Source organism: Hirundo rustica, chromosome 3 (assembly GCF_015227805.2).
Source record: "Hirundo rustica isolate bHirRus1 chromosome 3, bHirRus1.pri.v3, whole genome shotgun sequence".
NCBI lineage: Eukaryota > Metazoa > Chordata > Aves > Passeriformes > Hirundinidae > Hirundo > Hirundo rustica.
Genome location: NC_053452.1, coordinates 51,614,865 through 51,631,537, shown reverse-complemented (window position 1 = coordinate 51,631,537; position 16,673 = coordinate 51,614,865). Strand labels below are relative to the sequence as shown.

Here is a 16,673-nt window from a genome sequence, read left to right as displayed (position 1 = left end):
ACAGCAGCTGAAGTGTCTTCATAGTTGGCTGTAGCTTTCAGCAGCATTCAAATTCAATGGCCAAAACAGTAAAAATATCTCCTGCTCTCACAGAGGCTGTTGGGTACCCCTGATGGACCTCTCACAGCCACAGGAATATTGGACTGTCTGTGCCACAGGGCAGCTGCTGGCAGGATGCTTCAGCTGGCCAGAATGAGAGATAAAGCAGCTAATTTAACACCACTGCAAATCCACCAGCAGGCAAATGAGGTATCTGATGAGAGAAAAGGCATGGTGTCAAACTAACTTCTTCAAATCGAATTCTTCGTGGAGTTACTACTTCTTCATTGTGCTGCAATGAGCTCATTGCTGTGGATGTTCCAGTTTGGTTCTCTGCAAGCTCAATGCCTCTTCAGGCACAGTGTGTCAGTGCAATGTAAATTATTAATTTCTTTTATTTAGGCCGTTATTGATTTCTAAATATTAATTCAGAAAAATGCTGTGGAGTTTGCAGTTCACAAACAGTTCATAACTGTCACAGTGCACCATGAGAGCTGCAATACAATATGAAATTTCTTTGAGTAAATGAGGTCAGTACTTGGGTGCAGCCCCACCTGACAAAATCCACCATGGAAGCAAAGGATACTTTGCATCCTCTGGGCTTAACTGCGTTTCACACAAACCAGCTTTGATCAAGGGCTGCAGCTGCTTCCAGATGTAAATGCAATTGGCCTTACCAAAATACTAGGTTGTAGCACGTGTTAGCTCAAAAGGAGAGTGCAGGGAATACAGAAGTATCGCTCCCGAGCTGACAGATGGAAAACTCTGCCCTGCACTCGGCTGGGTGTCCTCCCAGGGCATAGAGAGGTGATGGCTCATCTCTGCCTTGCACTCCTAGCAGCCACAGGCAGGCTCTGACAGGCCCCAGGCAGAGCATGTACAGCCAGATCCACACTCAGGGAGTGTTTGTGAGGCTCAGTCAAATCAAAACTCAGGTTTTGTTCTCCCAGTAAGGCTATATCCAGATCATACTATCTTTTTCTTTTCCTCCGTACCTATGCTCCAGAAAGGGAAGAGCAGACAGTGACATTCTTTATTGCCTTTGCATTGTAACAGCCGTGGGAATTTCTCTAATTGTAAAAAAATAAGGTATGATTTTTTTTTTTTTTTTTAAATGGAGTCCTAGAAAGGCAGCTTACAGCCTCCAGGTGACAAGTTTCAGAAGCATCCACCATGTTATGCAAAGAGTTTCCTCTTGTCTCTGCTTTCTCCTGCCATAATGCAAATCCCCTAATAGATAGAAAGGCGTAAGGACAGCTGCTGGTGGGGATGTCAGGAAGGAAAGTGCTAAATGCTGAGGGTAAACATGTCCTGATTTGTTACCTATAGTCAGCAGAGCGGAGAAGATCTCGCAGATAAACGCAGCCTGGAAGCTTCTCCCCAGCTCAACTGGTTATTGCTCAGCAGCAGCTCTTACTCATCTGAATCTAGGTGGAGCTCCTTCCCTCCCTCCCTCCCTCCCTCCCTCCCTGCTGTGTCTGTCCTGGCTGAAGAGCTTTTCTCCAACATCTGCACGCGCGTCCGTAGGTAGGGGCACCGCCTTTCCAGGAGCTCTGCAGAGGCACCCATCGCTTAGCGCGGCTGAGCCTGCAGCAGCGAGGGCCTTGTCCCGCCAGCCACCTGCCCCGAGCCATGGTGAAGTACGGCCTCGACTACACGCGCTGCAGATGGATCCTACCCCTGCTCCTGGGCATAGGAGTCATCTTCGGTATCATCGCGCTGGCGGGCAGGGGCTGGCTGGAGTCGCAGACCTTGCCCTACGTGCAGCGAGCGTCGCTGTGGCAGAACTGCAGGAGGCCTGACCAGGGCGGGGAATGGAGATGCGAGTCCCTCATGGGCTACGGTAAGCGCCTACAGGGGTGGCGGGGAGCAGGCTCTGAAGCAGAGGGTCGCATCCCCCAGGTCGCCTTCCCGCAGGTCTCCTGACGGGATCACCCAATACCTGGCATTTATATATGAAGCCACGGGCAATAGGGACTGCCACTAAATACGCCAAGGCTTTTGACTAGCTGGGTGAAGAAATAAAATGCCCTCACACCCCTGTGCAGAAAAGAACCTAGAGGATTACGTGATACATAAACCCCACACACGGTATTGTACCGGTGTAGAAAATAGTGCAGGATTTTCTTCCTCTCTCAGAAGAAGCTGGTAACTTCTTCTCACTAATCACTACTTTTCAAAACTTAACGGCTACCGGTGATCAAAAGTCCAAACAAGTTGTGTGGGTTAGCCTGGCGTTAGTGTAACAAGCAGGTCTGAGTGCCAGAAAAAGGGAGGTAAAAATGTAAGATGGTAGCAAGATATTGCCAGGGAGTGTCGGGCTACAGAATGCTGCCCCGAAACTGCTCCGGTAAGTGGGTCGTGTGAAAGAGTCTCCTTGTGATTATGAAAGAAAGCTTTAAAAGATGAAAGGATTTCTTGTTCATACCAAGTTTTGGTGAAGTATGCTATTGAACATGTTGACCCAGGTGCAATCTTCAGCTTGAGAAGATGTAAACCACAAGTTTACAAGTGGGAGAATAGCCCAAGAGAAGGGTCACTCTGGATGTGCTCTGTTTCTTTTTTATTTTTCCTTTTGTTTTTCTTCCTGTATATTTGCTATTGGCCATGGTTTGAGACAAGTAATTGTAAATGAAGGGCTGTTAGCTTGAGCTGGAAAGAAAGTTCAACAGTTCTTACAATTTATTCTCATTCAAATTACATGGAAGAACCTTCTCTAGGGCTCAGAATCTCAGCTCTTCTTGTTAAAAATAAGAGTAAAAGCACTTGCTGAAGCAATCTCAGAGGTCATTTATTACAGCGTTTCAAAATTGTTCCTGAAGTGTTGTGTGTCATGAAACTCTACCTTCTATGTACAGAATTCAGCTGTAATGAGTTAATTGCAGCAGGCCTCTGTGAGTGTAGGGCTCCAGGCATGACCAGCTCCACTAAGCATCACCATCCTGCTCTAGTCCTGCTCTCAGGGCTCCAGCATCAGCTCTGTGGCTGGGCGTAAGCCAAGAGAGCAAATTGGCCTCTGCTACATGGCACTTGAGAGAAGGAGGAAGAACATGATGCTTAGTAGAGGGCTTCTCAGTCCTGAGTTTCCTCCTAAGCTTCCTGAAAAGCAAGCCCTCCTCTTGATCTCCAGGTTAGGCCCTGGAGAATGCCATGAATGCCCGCTTTAACTGGACAGAACACACCGAGACGTTTCACCTGGCTTCTCTTGATAATACAAGAGAAATTTCTCCTTACTTCCAGGACCTAGACAGGTGTTTGGCATTTCACTTCCTTCCTTATCCTGCCTCACTCTGATAGCTTTAAATTCTGCGGCTGCATGCACAGTTTCCCTGGAAACTGGACAGCATCTACAGACAAACCAGGGAGGTCATCCTCTGTGTGGACTGTCCTGCAATGTCTGGGATTACCCTGAATCACATCCATAATAAGTCCAGCAGTTTTAACACAAACACTGTGGACTTGGTACACACACACACAACATTACCCAGCAGATACACTGGAGAGTCCACTGACATTTCTGAAAGCATTAGAAATGCTGTTCGTGAGCTGCACGACTGCATTATCCCCTCAATAGGCATGCATCTACCACTTGAACTCTTCAAGGTTATTAAATAACCAGGAGGCCTAAGCAAATCCTCAGAATCATCCTGGACAAAATTTCCTGGATATGTCTGGCACAATGGAGTCACCTAGCCAGTGGGAGAATACGTGAAGGTTGTGTGTAAACAAGGTATGCAAAGGCCAGGTAAGAGTGGGTTATGCTGCCAGGCTTCTGCCTTTTCCAGGTTATGTCATTAAAATGCAGATCTTGCCCTTCGTGGGGGTGAGTTATCCTTGACCCAGAAGAGGACTGTGGACCTGACTGTTAAGGCTGCAAACTCATGTCACTGTCCTGATCTTTTCCAGACCTTTCCCTCAGACCTCTTCTCTCCAGAGGTGGGATGTGCTCAGATCCAATCCTGTTCTCCATTTTTTCTCTCTCAGGGTTGCAGGGTTGGGATTTTTCTTTTGTGACTCCCACCTTTTCTCATGCAGGGCAGAGGTGGCTGATGCTGGTCTTGGATTCCACACAAAAGACCGGGCCATGAGAGTATCTCACTTGTGAGCATCCAGGTCTTGTGTTGTACCTGCCTTAGGGATGAAATAGAGAGTTTTGGTAGTTCTGGGGTTATATTTATCTACTGTGCTCCAGAAAGTTCATGGAAAACAAGCATTCAGCATCATGTTCTGTGGGATGTTTAACTTTGTGCCAAGCTAAACACAGTGCTGGTTAAACAAAGTGTAATTACACGCCTTCCTGAGCACAGAGACAAAGATGTGATGTAAACGTAAAGGACAGGAATGTTTTACAGCCTTCCTGAGATGAGGTCTCTTTCCCCCTCTCTGTTCCACGGTTTCCATCTTGTTTCTTCTGACCTTTACTCTCAGCTTCCCTGCCTCATCTGCCACTGGCTGGGTAGGTTCTGAAATTTGGCCCTCCTGCAGGGGTGGTTTCACTGATAAACATGATATGTATGTGTACCCCAGCAGCTGCCAGCAAATATTGTCAGCATGACTTGGGCAGTGTAGTTATCTTAATCCACTACAGTCATCTTCATCCTATCGTAATTAGATATAATTGCAACATCCTTGCAAGTTGTTAATTATAATGTGCAAATTCAAATCAAATTCTGCACCTGCAGTGTTTATAATTCTCCACAAATCTCGGCTGTTTGGCTTAAGATATGTTTATACAATTGGAAGGCCAAAACCCCAACGTCATTGAGGCTGACTGTATTGGAAGGGAAGAAGGTTGAATATTTCATTGGCTGCATCAGGGCAGTTTGGAGGTTCTCTTTTTTTGGAAAGCCAGTGAAGTAACTCCACTGGTGCACTTTTCTTCTGTGAAAGCATCTGTTCATCCATAGTCTTTAGCAGACTTTATGAGCTCTGTGGAAAGTGAGAATATGAAGAGTTTGTACACTCTGTTATCTTCTCCAGGACTTCAGATCATCTGCTTTAAACATATGCCATTCATGTAGACTTTATCTTTAGACGGTTGCTTTTCAAGCATATTTAGTCCAAATAAATAGAACTTTCTAGGAAAAAATATCCAATGCATTAGGACATTTACTCAAAATGCATAGAATTTAGGATGAGGGACGGAGAGATTCATTGCTCTTGCTCTTCATTGTTCTTGCACTTGAGAAAAACAAAGGGCTTAATCTTATGACGTGCTTGAACATACACAAAGAGAGATTAAGACTCTTTGGATAGATAATGAGCAATATGGAATGTACCTCTGTGGGACATGGCTGAGCTTACAAAGGAAATGCACATATTAAACCCCATCATGATGCTGGAACAGCACTCCCTTGTTTTTCTTGTTCTTTGGCTACATTACCTGCCTTGAAAAAGGTGTGTCTTGCAGACCTGAGACCCTTCTTCAGTATGTCATTTATTCCACTGCAGGCTTTGAGGAGGTTTGAACACGTTTAGGTAAATACATAATAAACATAAATAATGTGGGGGGAAATAACTGATTTTATTAGTCTGAATGTGATGCACAAAGGGTGAAAAACTTGTGACTACACTTTTCCCCTTTTTATCTTCCACCCAGCCTTGCAGTTCTTTCATTTGCAGATGCTGCCATCAAAACAACTGAAATTTTAAAGCTATAAGTTTGTGTTGAAGAGATCATCTTATGTGCATAGTGCAAACAGAGATCTTGAGGAAAAAAGATCAGGAAGAGGCACTTCCATATGGCAAGTGGAATCCACATCTTCAGTTACTTTCACATCATAATATTCTATTATAGCTTTTTTCCTGGGATGTGTGGAGGGGTTTGTGGCTGTGGAGAGTAGTGGAGGGATGAATAATTTCGCCATCTGGAAAGGACACCTTTGTGCAACTTGTCTTCCAGGCAAATGACGGTCATTTACGTTCTAGGGATCCAGTTTTATTTTGCTCTGTGAATATGAATGCAATACTACAAGAAAAGGCTAGTGTAGTATGACTATAATGAACAAAAACTACTTCAAATATGACAGCAGATAAGTATGGCTACAGGCTAAGTGAAAGGAGGAAATGTTGCAAAAGTAATATCCTTTTGAGAAAAGAAATATTCTGCATCCCCATTGATAAGTAGATTTTTTTTCCCCCATTTTGCCTGTACCAGGCTTTGGTTTCCAGGGAATGTTTTGCTACAGTGAAACACCATTTATTATCCTGGAGGAAGAACGAAATGGAAATCACTTACTAAAAATCCCCAAGTAAATATACAACAGCAAGGTTACACGGTGTGGTTGGGATCAACGTTTCCAAAGTCTGTCTGTTGGCGCTACACCTACCACTGGCCTTGCACTGCTGGCCACGTGGCCCTCCCTCTGGAAAATTGTCTTCTCCACCAGAGCAGTGATTCATCACACGCAGGGCACAGGACAGACCAGGCACCAAGCTTTGCCACTGCCACACTACCTATGTAAAACTGTTTTTCCTTCCCCCACATTCCTGTCACATCTGACGGCCAGCACATAATCCCAGCGTGGGGAAACCTTTACTTGCCCCAAGATAAAGCAAGCACCCTGAGCAGAGTGACATGGGGATATTTTCAGAGGTACAGGATGGGATAGAGCAGATGGAGGACAAACAAGATATCCCAGTGGCTCTCTGGCATCTGAGGGTGTCTATACATTAAAATAGAAATGAAGCAAACAAGTAACTGTGCTTTTGAAGCTCAAGTCACTGGGCCTTTATTGCAGGTTTTTTCCTGAAGACAAGGTTCTGCACTTAACAGCTTTCAGAATTTGGTAAAATCCAAGTAGATTTGCAAAAGTGTCTTTGCAGCTGGGAATGAGGCCGGGGAGGTTTCTAACCAGTTAGAGAGAGCCCAGGATGGAGCCCAGCAGCACTGGGGTCTGCATGACCTGGATTATAGGGCAAACCTCGACTCCTTTGACACAGGGTGAACTGAAATCGAAAGGCTGCTGCTGCTCCTGCTGTATTGTAGCATAAAATGGTTATATTTATGCAAAGTGATTGTCTGTAGTTTTAATGAGCGTGTCGAGAAGCATATAATTTCCTAAGACATCATTCTCTTTAAAATTTAATGTTACCTGGGACTAACCAGTGAGAAAGGAGATTACAAGATTAGTTACTGAATAACATAGAATACTCAATAATTACTCAAAGCTTAGAATGAGAAAAAATACAGTCTCAAACATATTGCTAATGAAAAAAAAAATCACAACAGTGTTTGTAAGGAATGATGCAAGGAGGAAAGAAAAAATTGATTTTCCCCCAGCTTGTAGGAGACACTCCATTGTTTCTAATCAGGTATATGAGAAGGGAATCAAGGCCAGAGCATTTAATTGCCATGGCAATTTTTACTCCTTATCTGCAATTTTTAGTGTGCCTTCCCTTGTAGTTTTAGAGTTTGTACTTTTATAATTTCAGTGGCAGATTCATTTAATCAGATTCTTTTCTAAATAATAGTAATGCTCTTGAGCATTTAAATCTCCAGAGAGCAATTGTACATGTAATCCCACTGTTTATTATCCAGCCTTCCCTTAATAATTATGGTTAGATCATGTGGAACAATAGCAGTCATGTGGAACACTCTCCTCTGCCCGTCAGGAGATATGAACTGCTGGTGCTGAGGATCCTCAACACCTTCCATTTTCAGACACTGAAGTCCTGGAGAGAGGATTCCATTCACTTACACAGGAGACATCTCTGCTTACACAGGAGACATCTCCCACAGCATGTGGAAACTTGTGGCCAAACTCTCGATCCTCTTCACCTCATCTGATCCTCTAGTTTATTGAGGTTATCTGATACAGCCTGGCCATAATAACATCTCCATAGTCTGAACAGTGATAAGGGCTGCAAGATGCATTTCAAATTCACTGTACGTTCAAACAGGTTACTTAAGTGGGAAGCTGTTACGCAGCAAAAGAAACAAAACTCTCAGAACATTCTTTCACATTTCTGTGTCACTTCTCATTGGCAGCTCCTGCTGTTCTGGGACACCTCAAGCACACAGACTCAGTGAGCATTGTAAGGCCATGTTTCTTCTTTGTCAAGTACCATTACAAAATAACTCCTTGCTCAAAAATTCCCAGGAACTCAAAGTAGCCTGGGGAGTGCTGACACTAGGCTGAGTTCCAGAGCTATCTGGCTTCCTTCTACTAGTACTAAATAACACTTCACTTCAGTCCTGCTGAATTACTAATCTGAAACTGACTACACCTAATGTCACCTACTGTGCTGACATATGCATGCTGTGCCCAAATCAGGCCCCCCGAAAATAGGAATTCTCTGTCCAGTTCATTTAACAACCTCATCAGCAGTAAGCAGCAAGGGACAAAGATTTTCAGGATGCATTGTAAAAGCTGTTTCATTAACAAGAAGAGTAAATAAATTCAATATATTTTTATGAGCACAAAGGATGACTTCTGCTTACATATGCTGGGGGTTTTGTTTTGCAAATACTAAAATTTTGCTTCTACCAGAAAATCAGATCCAGGTTCACAGCTGCTGTCTGTTAGTGGGAAATTCCCTAGTGCAAAAGGTGATTTTCATCAAGGTTTCAGAACAAAGTTTGCTCACAGCATGAAAACTGCAGATCAAGAGTGACAACAATTCTTGGTGCACATGGAAATAAGATGTAAATTCAGTGTTCATTAGTGCCAAATGACTCTGGGAATATAAAACTCAAAATGAAAATTTTTGAAAAGGTCTCACTCTACTGTTTTGATTAAAAGTCCTAGTTCATAGCCTGTGTTATCATGGAAATCAATGCTGTTTAATTCACATTAAATATTTCAACCCACTCAGGGGTAATTAGGGAGCAGGTACATCTTGCTATTCTCATTAACTGAGCTTATGTAAATGAACCGATTAATCAATACCTTACCTCTTTTATTTACCTCACCCTCCCAAACGCCATGTACACATCCAAGTATAAGTAATCCTACCTTAAGTTAAAATAAATAGAAAAAAAAAAAAAGTTATAGCATTTGAGTGTATGAGGCTGAGCTTTAATCCTGAGATTTTCTTAGTGTGTGCAACTGCTTCTGAAGATAATGTGAAACAGGGGTACTCCCTGACTCTCTCATGAGCAAACCTTTAATTTTGAGGCATTGTGTGTGCATTATATTTAATAGCTAACTTACTCCCTTGGTGCTCCCTTTGATGATGGCTCTACAACTTCTGCCTCTCCTGCCTTCCCAGCACTAAGTAAGCATCAGGGAGCAGCCCTCATTAATACAAGATTTGCAGAAGCCAGCTTCCAAGTCAAGCTTGTACATGCCTGAGCTTACCATGAGATGAATTTGAACCACTCCCTCAAGATGCAACAGCTCCTCCCCTCAAATTCAAGTCAGAATAGCTTCTAAGTTTAATTGCTTGCCTCAGTAAGAAAGGAGGGTTGCAGATTGCACAAAGGTTTTGCTATGTTTGTTAGTGAGTGAAGTCAGTGGTGAGGAATTAATAGGTTTTTCCTTTAAAGGAGTCCAAGCCATCACATTGAGCTATCACTTTAGCATGCAGCTATGGTCAAAACACTGCCTTCTGCTAATACAGACTGTGTTTTATTGATAGAAAAACTACTCATAAAGGTTATTTTCCTTAATGTTGTCATTTAAAATCATTATTATGGGGTAATTGTCCTGAAGTCCTAATCCTTTCTCATTTATATGGGATTTGTTACTAATCATTGAGAAACTTTGGCAATGACATTATCCTAATGTGAACCTAAATAGGTCATTCTCTGTTTCCATGGTTGTCTTTTATATAGTGGCAAGCTAAAAGCTTGTTCTGGCTCACACAAAAATGACTTTTATGAGATAATACTCTGTTATTAAATGAGAAATCCATTTTAAGAGCCAACTAATTCTAAAAAAAGTAATGCTGGGGGGGAAGAACAGTTGCCAAAGACGATGCCATATAGAAAGACTAAAAATTCTGTATTCTACTGCAAAAGATAGGAATTCACACCAAAAATATCCAAAGAAAAACCTCCAGTATTGATTACCTGTACAAAAGGTATACAGAGAATTAAGTTCTTTAAGAATGATCTAGATGCAATGAAGAGAGAAACTCAGAAAATAGTACACATCTAATCATACCTTTGATATTATTTTCCTTGTTTTATTCTGTTCGTAAATTATCCATGACTAATATGTGATTTTTTCTTATTTGCACAAACTTCCTTTGAAATAATTTTCAGTCAATGGCTTTCAGTCTGCACATGTAGTTTATTCATAAGAAGCTGCTTTGGATAGTTCCTGATTTATCTTGACTGTATAGAAACACATGCACAATGGTACTTCAATGCCAGCTCACGTGATCAGCAAACAATTGCAGAGATTATAGCATGCATTAGTTTCTAGAAAGAGCACAGAAATTTCCTATAGTTGGCATGTTACAGTCAGTATTTCCAGAAGACAGGATTTTGCACTGTGTGGTGTCGCACAGGTGCAACACAGGGAATCCAGGGTCCTGAGGATAGTGGCGTGCCTGTACACCAGCAGCTTGTGACCTTTTGGCTGGTAGAGATGTGGGTTAATGGGTTTGATGGACCACCCTAGGAGTCATGCTAGGGGAACACGAGTTCTGCTGCAAACACGTGCACTTTCACAAAGAAAATTTCTTGAGGAGACCAAACCTAAGGGAAATGGGTAAAACCTGGCCAAAGCAGTTCCTTTTCAAAGTGAAGGATGTGTTCTGCAGTGCTCGCCACACCCTGAAAAAGAATGCCGGGTTGAGAAACTCAAGTGAGTTCAGCTTTGTTTCCAAAATAATACTCTTTCCCTTTAATCAGAGAGACATTAAACAGGTTGAGCTCTGCAAACTCAGCCTAGAAACATTCTCATTACGTACAACACAGAGATGAATCGCTACCACTGCAGATTTTACTTCTCCTTAGAATAGTTGTGCAAGACTGCAGGTAGAACTGCAGAGTTTATATTTCTTTCTCTTGGTGGTATGAAGGATAACAGAGCAAAGTATTAGTCTGTTATGTTTTCTTTCACCCCTCCCTGGTTCTCGTGAATTAAAGGTACCCTTCCTCAAATGGCCGCACAATTCACTGCAGTGTGAAAGTGATCAGTCAGCAAGAGCCTCTAGATAACTGCTGGTGTCTTTGAGCTGGCCATAAATATTTTTCTTTCCAATGATAGCTGTGTATTTAGCTTCAAGCCAAGAGGATAATTTGGAGAAGTATGTTCTTATTGATTGTACAAGGAGCAGTACTTCTGAACTCTCTGGGGTTGCTCTCAGAAAATGTCACCCAAGGAGACACTCAGCAGTTTATGTGGTGTGGGAGTACCAGATCAAGAAAAACACGAAAATGTTACTGTGAATGTTTTCCCATGTTTTGAAACACATATACCAGGAACAAACGGGCATTTGTATTTGTCATGGAGGAAGCAGAGGTCCTATGCTATTTTCAAGACACAACAGCTCTTTTTCGAAGGCACCATTTGGAGCATGAAAGATGGCAGGCTAAGGAAATACTAGGTTTGGTGGCTCAAAGTTTCGGCTCAACTTACTGCTGAGCGAGAAAGTTTGTTTCTTTCTGTGTGAAGCACAGACAGTGTTTACACTTTCATAAACCATAAAATGTGTGAGGGAGTAAAATTAGGAAGGCAGGAAATGGGATACATTCTCAGTCCTGGGTGTCTAATTAAGTCCATCAGCTTCCCTGTGGCTGCAGCCAGATACAGGATAATCACAATGTGTTTATACGGTGCAATACAAGATGTAGTCATGCTGCCTCGAAACTGAGTTTGATTTAATAGCAGAGTAATAAATCTGTGTTATTATTGAATTCTGTCTCAGTGAATCATATAGCTCATAAGATATCATGAGCTCTGTCCTGTCATGGAGGGCTTTTTCTGGACTCTAAATTAGCGCAGGGGTCTTCCCACACAGCAGGGAGTTAGAGAAGTCAGGCACTTATTTTCATTTTCCAATGGTCACATACTACTGTATTCACTTTGGATAGCCCACAAATCTCAAAAACCATTACTGACTGATATAAAACCCACTGTCATCAGAAGCACTGTCCTCGCTCAGCTTGAGACAGTGTGAAAACATGAATTCCTCTCGCCTGTTTGGGATAGCAATGTCTTGTTTAAGAACAAATTGCTCAGAAAATTGCCAGTTAGAAGGAGTTTTGAAGAGCAGCTGATGTGTTGCTACCCACAAGCCCTTTCACAGTGTTCACTGGTGTTCTTTCAGCTGATGGAGTTAATGAAAAAGGGAGAAATGGGACTGGCACTAAAGCATTACAAAATGCTGCTGGTATTCAAGGACACCTTTGTATAAAAATATTTCTTTTCTCACAAGCACATTTAGCTCTTAAACAGCCAAAAGATCACCAGCATTTTTGGGGCTCAGAAAACAGGTCTCAAAAACTGCTGAATATTTTTACGAACTCATTTTGATATCCTGTAACCTGCTCCTCCCTCTGTTCTGTTTTTTGATTAGGTGACAGGTGGACTGGGTCCTTTCAGTTTTTCACTGCTCTCACTTTACAGCCAAGAATATACAGAATTAGTGTTGCACCTGTGAGGACTCCTTGGCCTGGAGTTCACGTTTTTAAGAAAAAGCTTTGTAGATAGAACAATTTATTTACATTTTTACTCAATGTTAAAGAAAAAAAAAACCCACAACATTGGAAGATAAGAAAATATTTGGGACCAAATTAGCCACTTGCTTGTCAGTGTTTTTTGGCCAATTTAGTTCTTCTAATTCTGACATTTTTAAGGAATTTTAAGTCTTAGTTCTATTCATGAAGAACATAGCTATCCTAGTACTCCTGCCTGGCACAAGATAAAATAGGCATCTCAAATACAGAAACAGTTGCAATTGTTGCTGCAAAAAGCCTTTGTTACTCTAGAAAGGTAAGATGCTTACACACTGTTTACACTACTGATAGCTGCTGCTTTTTATAAAGGACAGATGAACTCAGAATACTTTTCTTCAAAAAAAAACCTCTGTAGAGATTCACTCTTCCATATGGCTCTACTGCCTTGGAGCTGTGTATTGTGTTTTGTTTTGTTTTCTCTTTTGTGGAGCTGAGAGCCACAAAACTTGGCTCTTAGGTGATTGAGCAATGCCTCCAAAGGGTGTAAGCATCCTGCAACATGCGTGTATTTTCTTGCCACATGCCTGTGCCCAGCAGGCTGGGCGTGAGCCCAATCTGCTTCCATACTCTTGGAACACTACTTCAGGAAAAACACCTGGGTGAGCCTGGCGGAGGAGGGAGGTGCTGGCATGCGCAAGGTGCCACCTCACATGTCTGCAGCCACCAGGCACAGCTCCCTGAGCCCCCAGCCCAGGCACTGCTCCCACCCCAGGGCTTGGTGCCCTACCATCAGCTGCTCCTGAGAAGCAAGGCTGAGCTTTGGCAGCAGGGGAGGTGGTGCTCCCCTGCTCCTGGTGTCACAGAACTTGCTGGGCTGGCAGCTCTGCTCCAAGGCTGCTGCTTTGCCTCGGAGTTTTGTATTTAACCACAAGCAGTTGTGGACCTAAGAAAAAAGACCACCTCTAGGTGTTCTTGTCATTTCACCCTTTTGCCAGAAGTGTCCAGAACTCCTGTATCCAAGAGCAGTGAGGTCACCATTGCTGAGAGACTTCTCTTATGGCAAGGTGCCCCTATTTTTGCTGTTTTAAAGAGCTAACAGAGAGACTTGGAATATGAACATCTTCAATGGGGTATATGGAGCAGTATAAGAAATTCCTCTTCTTGACTGTTTCTTCTGATACTCTTACTGAGGTACTGTCCTCTCTCCTGAGCCTCCACACTGCATGCTCTACCTCTGAGCTCCCTGAAAAGTCCTAGAGAGAAGAGTCTGAGCTAAAACACTGGGTTAGAAAATGAGATGTAAGAACACCTTTGCTGTCCCTTTCAGTCTTCTCAGGCAGCTGCCTGTTTACTGGGAAAACAATCCAGTTGAAAAGCCCTATAAGCAGACAGAAACTCTGTGGAATAAGAAAGAGAATGAGAATGGGCATGGCATAAAACTGAATATAAAGTGCAGGAGGTAGACTGGAGCAGGGATCATAAAGCAGGGAGAATGTTGAAAAGCAAACAGAAGGGAAATTAGTTTTGATGAACTGAGGGGTAGAACAGGATAGCTGGAAAATCCTGATCCATTTTTCTTGCCTAATAGTGGTGGTGGTGTGGGCCCTGGGGAAAGACAGATCAAGCACCAAGCTGTCACTCACTGGGGACAGGACGGTGGCTTTCATGCTTACCTGACTCTGGTCAAGGGACAGGCAGAACTCTTTGCAATTTATTACTTCCATGCTTAAAGCAAACAAATTGATAGGTTATTTCCTCAATTTTAGAGGGAATTTTACTGAACATCATGCCCTACATTTAAGTCAAATTGTAATTATTGTTAGGGTTGTTTGGGCAGTGATAATATTTTGTCACTGCTGTTTCATATATTTGGTTAGAAGCCAACATTTGACAAAGTCATAGTGGCTAGATGAGGGGATGAAGCCTGTATATGCCTAGCAGACTGCTTACTCAATTTAATACACAATTTAAAATGTGTCAGGGTGGCTTTTTTGCATCCAAAAGAAGAGACACTTTGATCTCTTTGAGCCGTAGTTGCTCCTCAAGTCTTGAAATATTAAATAAATATTATTTTCCAGTTGTTATCCCAATACAATATGCTTTTCTTTAACGTGTTATAACATAAAATTTTATAATTTGAAAATGAAAGAATTAATATCCAGAACAAGCCTTTTGAATTGAAGTGGTTCTAAATTCAGACCAAAATCAGAGATCCAATTTCCCTACAAAACAGGTTCCAAATCCTTAGCTCTATTTAGGACACAGAGCTAAAATAAGGTTGAAAGACAGAAATCACAGAATTTTGCCATTTATGGGCTATTTCCATACCTTTAAGTTTGCCAGATTGGTAATGCTTTTATAAACACTTTGTTTCAAAGGAAGATTTTTTTATTAGTTGCAGGGACAGTTTAATTCTCCTCATCTGTGCAAAAGGAAGCTGGGTTTATGGCATCTGCTGAGGTAATATTTGCTATTGAAGGACAGTGTCCACTCTTATATCTTTAAAGCCATTTCCATCTTAATTCTTAATTGTTTAAACTAAAGAGTAATCTCGCACCTAGACCCCCATTTCATTCTGCATGAGAAGACAAAACTGGAATTTTTATGCATTCTGCACTTAGTGCATGATTTCTTGTGGAACTAAAATGTTCACCTTTAAGAGGAGAGAAGGCTCCCATGCTTGCTTTCTTGGGAGATGATCCTCTTCTCACAGGTTTTAAAATTAACCTTGTAATTACTAACCACAGAAAACCAGCCTTTGTTTTTGTTTTTGTTCCTTTCTAATGTACCTTCCTTCTGATTTCAGCCTGGGGAAGAGCTGCTGCTGCCACATACCTGGTCGGCTTTCTGCTTCTAGTTATCTGTTTTGCACTGGCCATCATAGCATTTGCCATTGACACGCTTCGGTTCAACTTCATTCGTGGCATCGGAGGCTTGCTTTTTGTGGCTGGTAAGGCTGGAGTCAAGTTTAGCTTGTGCAGATATATCCATATTAGTACTGATATTTTCTTCTGCTGATACTATACCCAAGCCTCTGCCTGTGTGCAATTGAGCTCTCTACGAAAAATCAAAGTCTGTCATGGCACTGGATCGATTTTCAGATCCTCCAAAACATGGATGGGTTTAACTACAGGGATTATGGAGGAAGGCAGTGGTGCCGCGTGTTAAACAATTTTTGTTTTCTCTTGTTTCTTCAGCTGTGTTCTCCATCATGGGCCTGGTCATTTATCCAGTAAAATTCTCATCTGAAATTGATATGACAGGAATCAATATGTTCAGCTGGGCCTATGGCTTTGGCTGGACCACTGCCATTATGGAAATATGCTTGGGATTCTTCTTCTGCTGCCTTCCAAACTATGAAGATCAGATCTTGGGTAATGTCAAGCCCACATATTTTTACTCTTCCCCATAAGCACCAGGAAAAATGTGATCATATTCCAGAGATACCTGACAGACTAGCTACATTTTTCAGAGTATTGTCATCAGATGTTAGTAGAAAAGGCTGGAAACTTTTCTAATGTGTGTAGAAATATGGCATTGGCATCTGCAATAAATTTATCTACTCTATTTTTGACCTTCATATCTGATGTGAGTTGGTTAGATAAAGCACAAATGTTAAAACTCCTTGGTTTTCCTCATTCATTCCCATGAGAGGGGTTTATGTGGATTCCATTGCATTTTAAATACATTCACAATTGTAATGAAATTCAGAAAACATATTAAACTGGCAATACACAAAACAGCACATATCATCTTCCTGAAGGAAAATAGCTCAAAAAAATCCCATTTTGTATGTATCACCTTTAACTTGGAGATTTTGCACAATTTTCAAAAAGCCAAAAACATTTACCCACTGACTGCCGAAGTAGTAAGTCAGTCAGCCAGCACTTCATAGCTTTGCTCCTATTTTTCATTCATTCACTTAAGCCATAAGGACAGAGTAAAGAACGGATTAAAGCTCCCTTCCAGAGCCAGCATCTTGACTTTTCCTCATTCATGTGGAATGTATTTATTTCAAAATATTTGCAAGAGGAAGCGAGGAACACCAGTAGAGCCTTAA

General features: G+C 42.0%; 1 protein-coding gene across 1 annotated transcript; it reads left to right on the top strand.

Annotated features, from left to right (window-relative positions):
* Positions 1–1,671: 1,671 nt before the first annotated feature.
* LOC120750780 (p53 apoptosis effector related to PMP-22-like) lies at positions 1,672–16,177 on the top strand. The gene is made up of 3 exons (XM_040059768.1): positions 1,672–1,882; positions 15,420–15,563; positions 15,811–16,177. The coding sequence occupies exons 1-3, from the start codon at positions 1,672–1,674 to the stop codon at positions 16,023–16,025; spliced, it is 570 nt and encodes a 189-aa protein (XP_039915702.1). The 3' UTR covers positions 16,026–16,177.
* The last annotated feature ends 496 nt before the right edge of the window (positions 16,178–16,673 follow it).

What these genes read in the sequence shown, in the direction of transcription:
- LOC120750780 (XM_040059768.1), top strand. Translation starts at nt 1,672, where the DNA reads ATGGTGAAGTACGGCCTCGACTACACGCGCTGCAGATGGATCCTACCC. An exon ending in CGAGTCCCTCATGGGCTACG is followed by an intron (nt 1,883 to 15,419) that starts GTAAGCGCCTAC and finishes TTCTGATTTCAG; the next exon opens with CCTGGGGAAGAGCTGCTGCT. An exon ending in AGGCTTGCTTTTTGTGGCTG is followed by an intron (nt 15,564 to 15,810) that starts GTAAGGCTGGAG and finishes TTGTTTCTTCAG; the next exon opens with CTGTGTTCTCCATCATGGGC.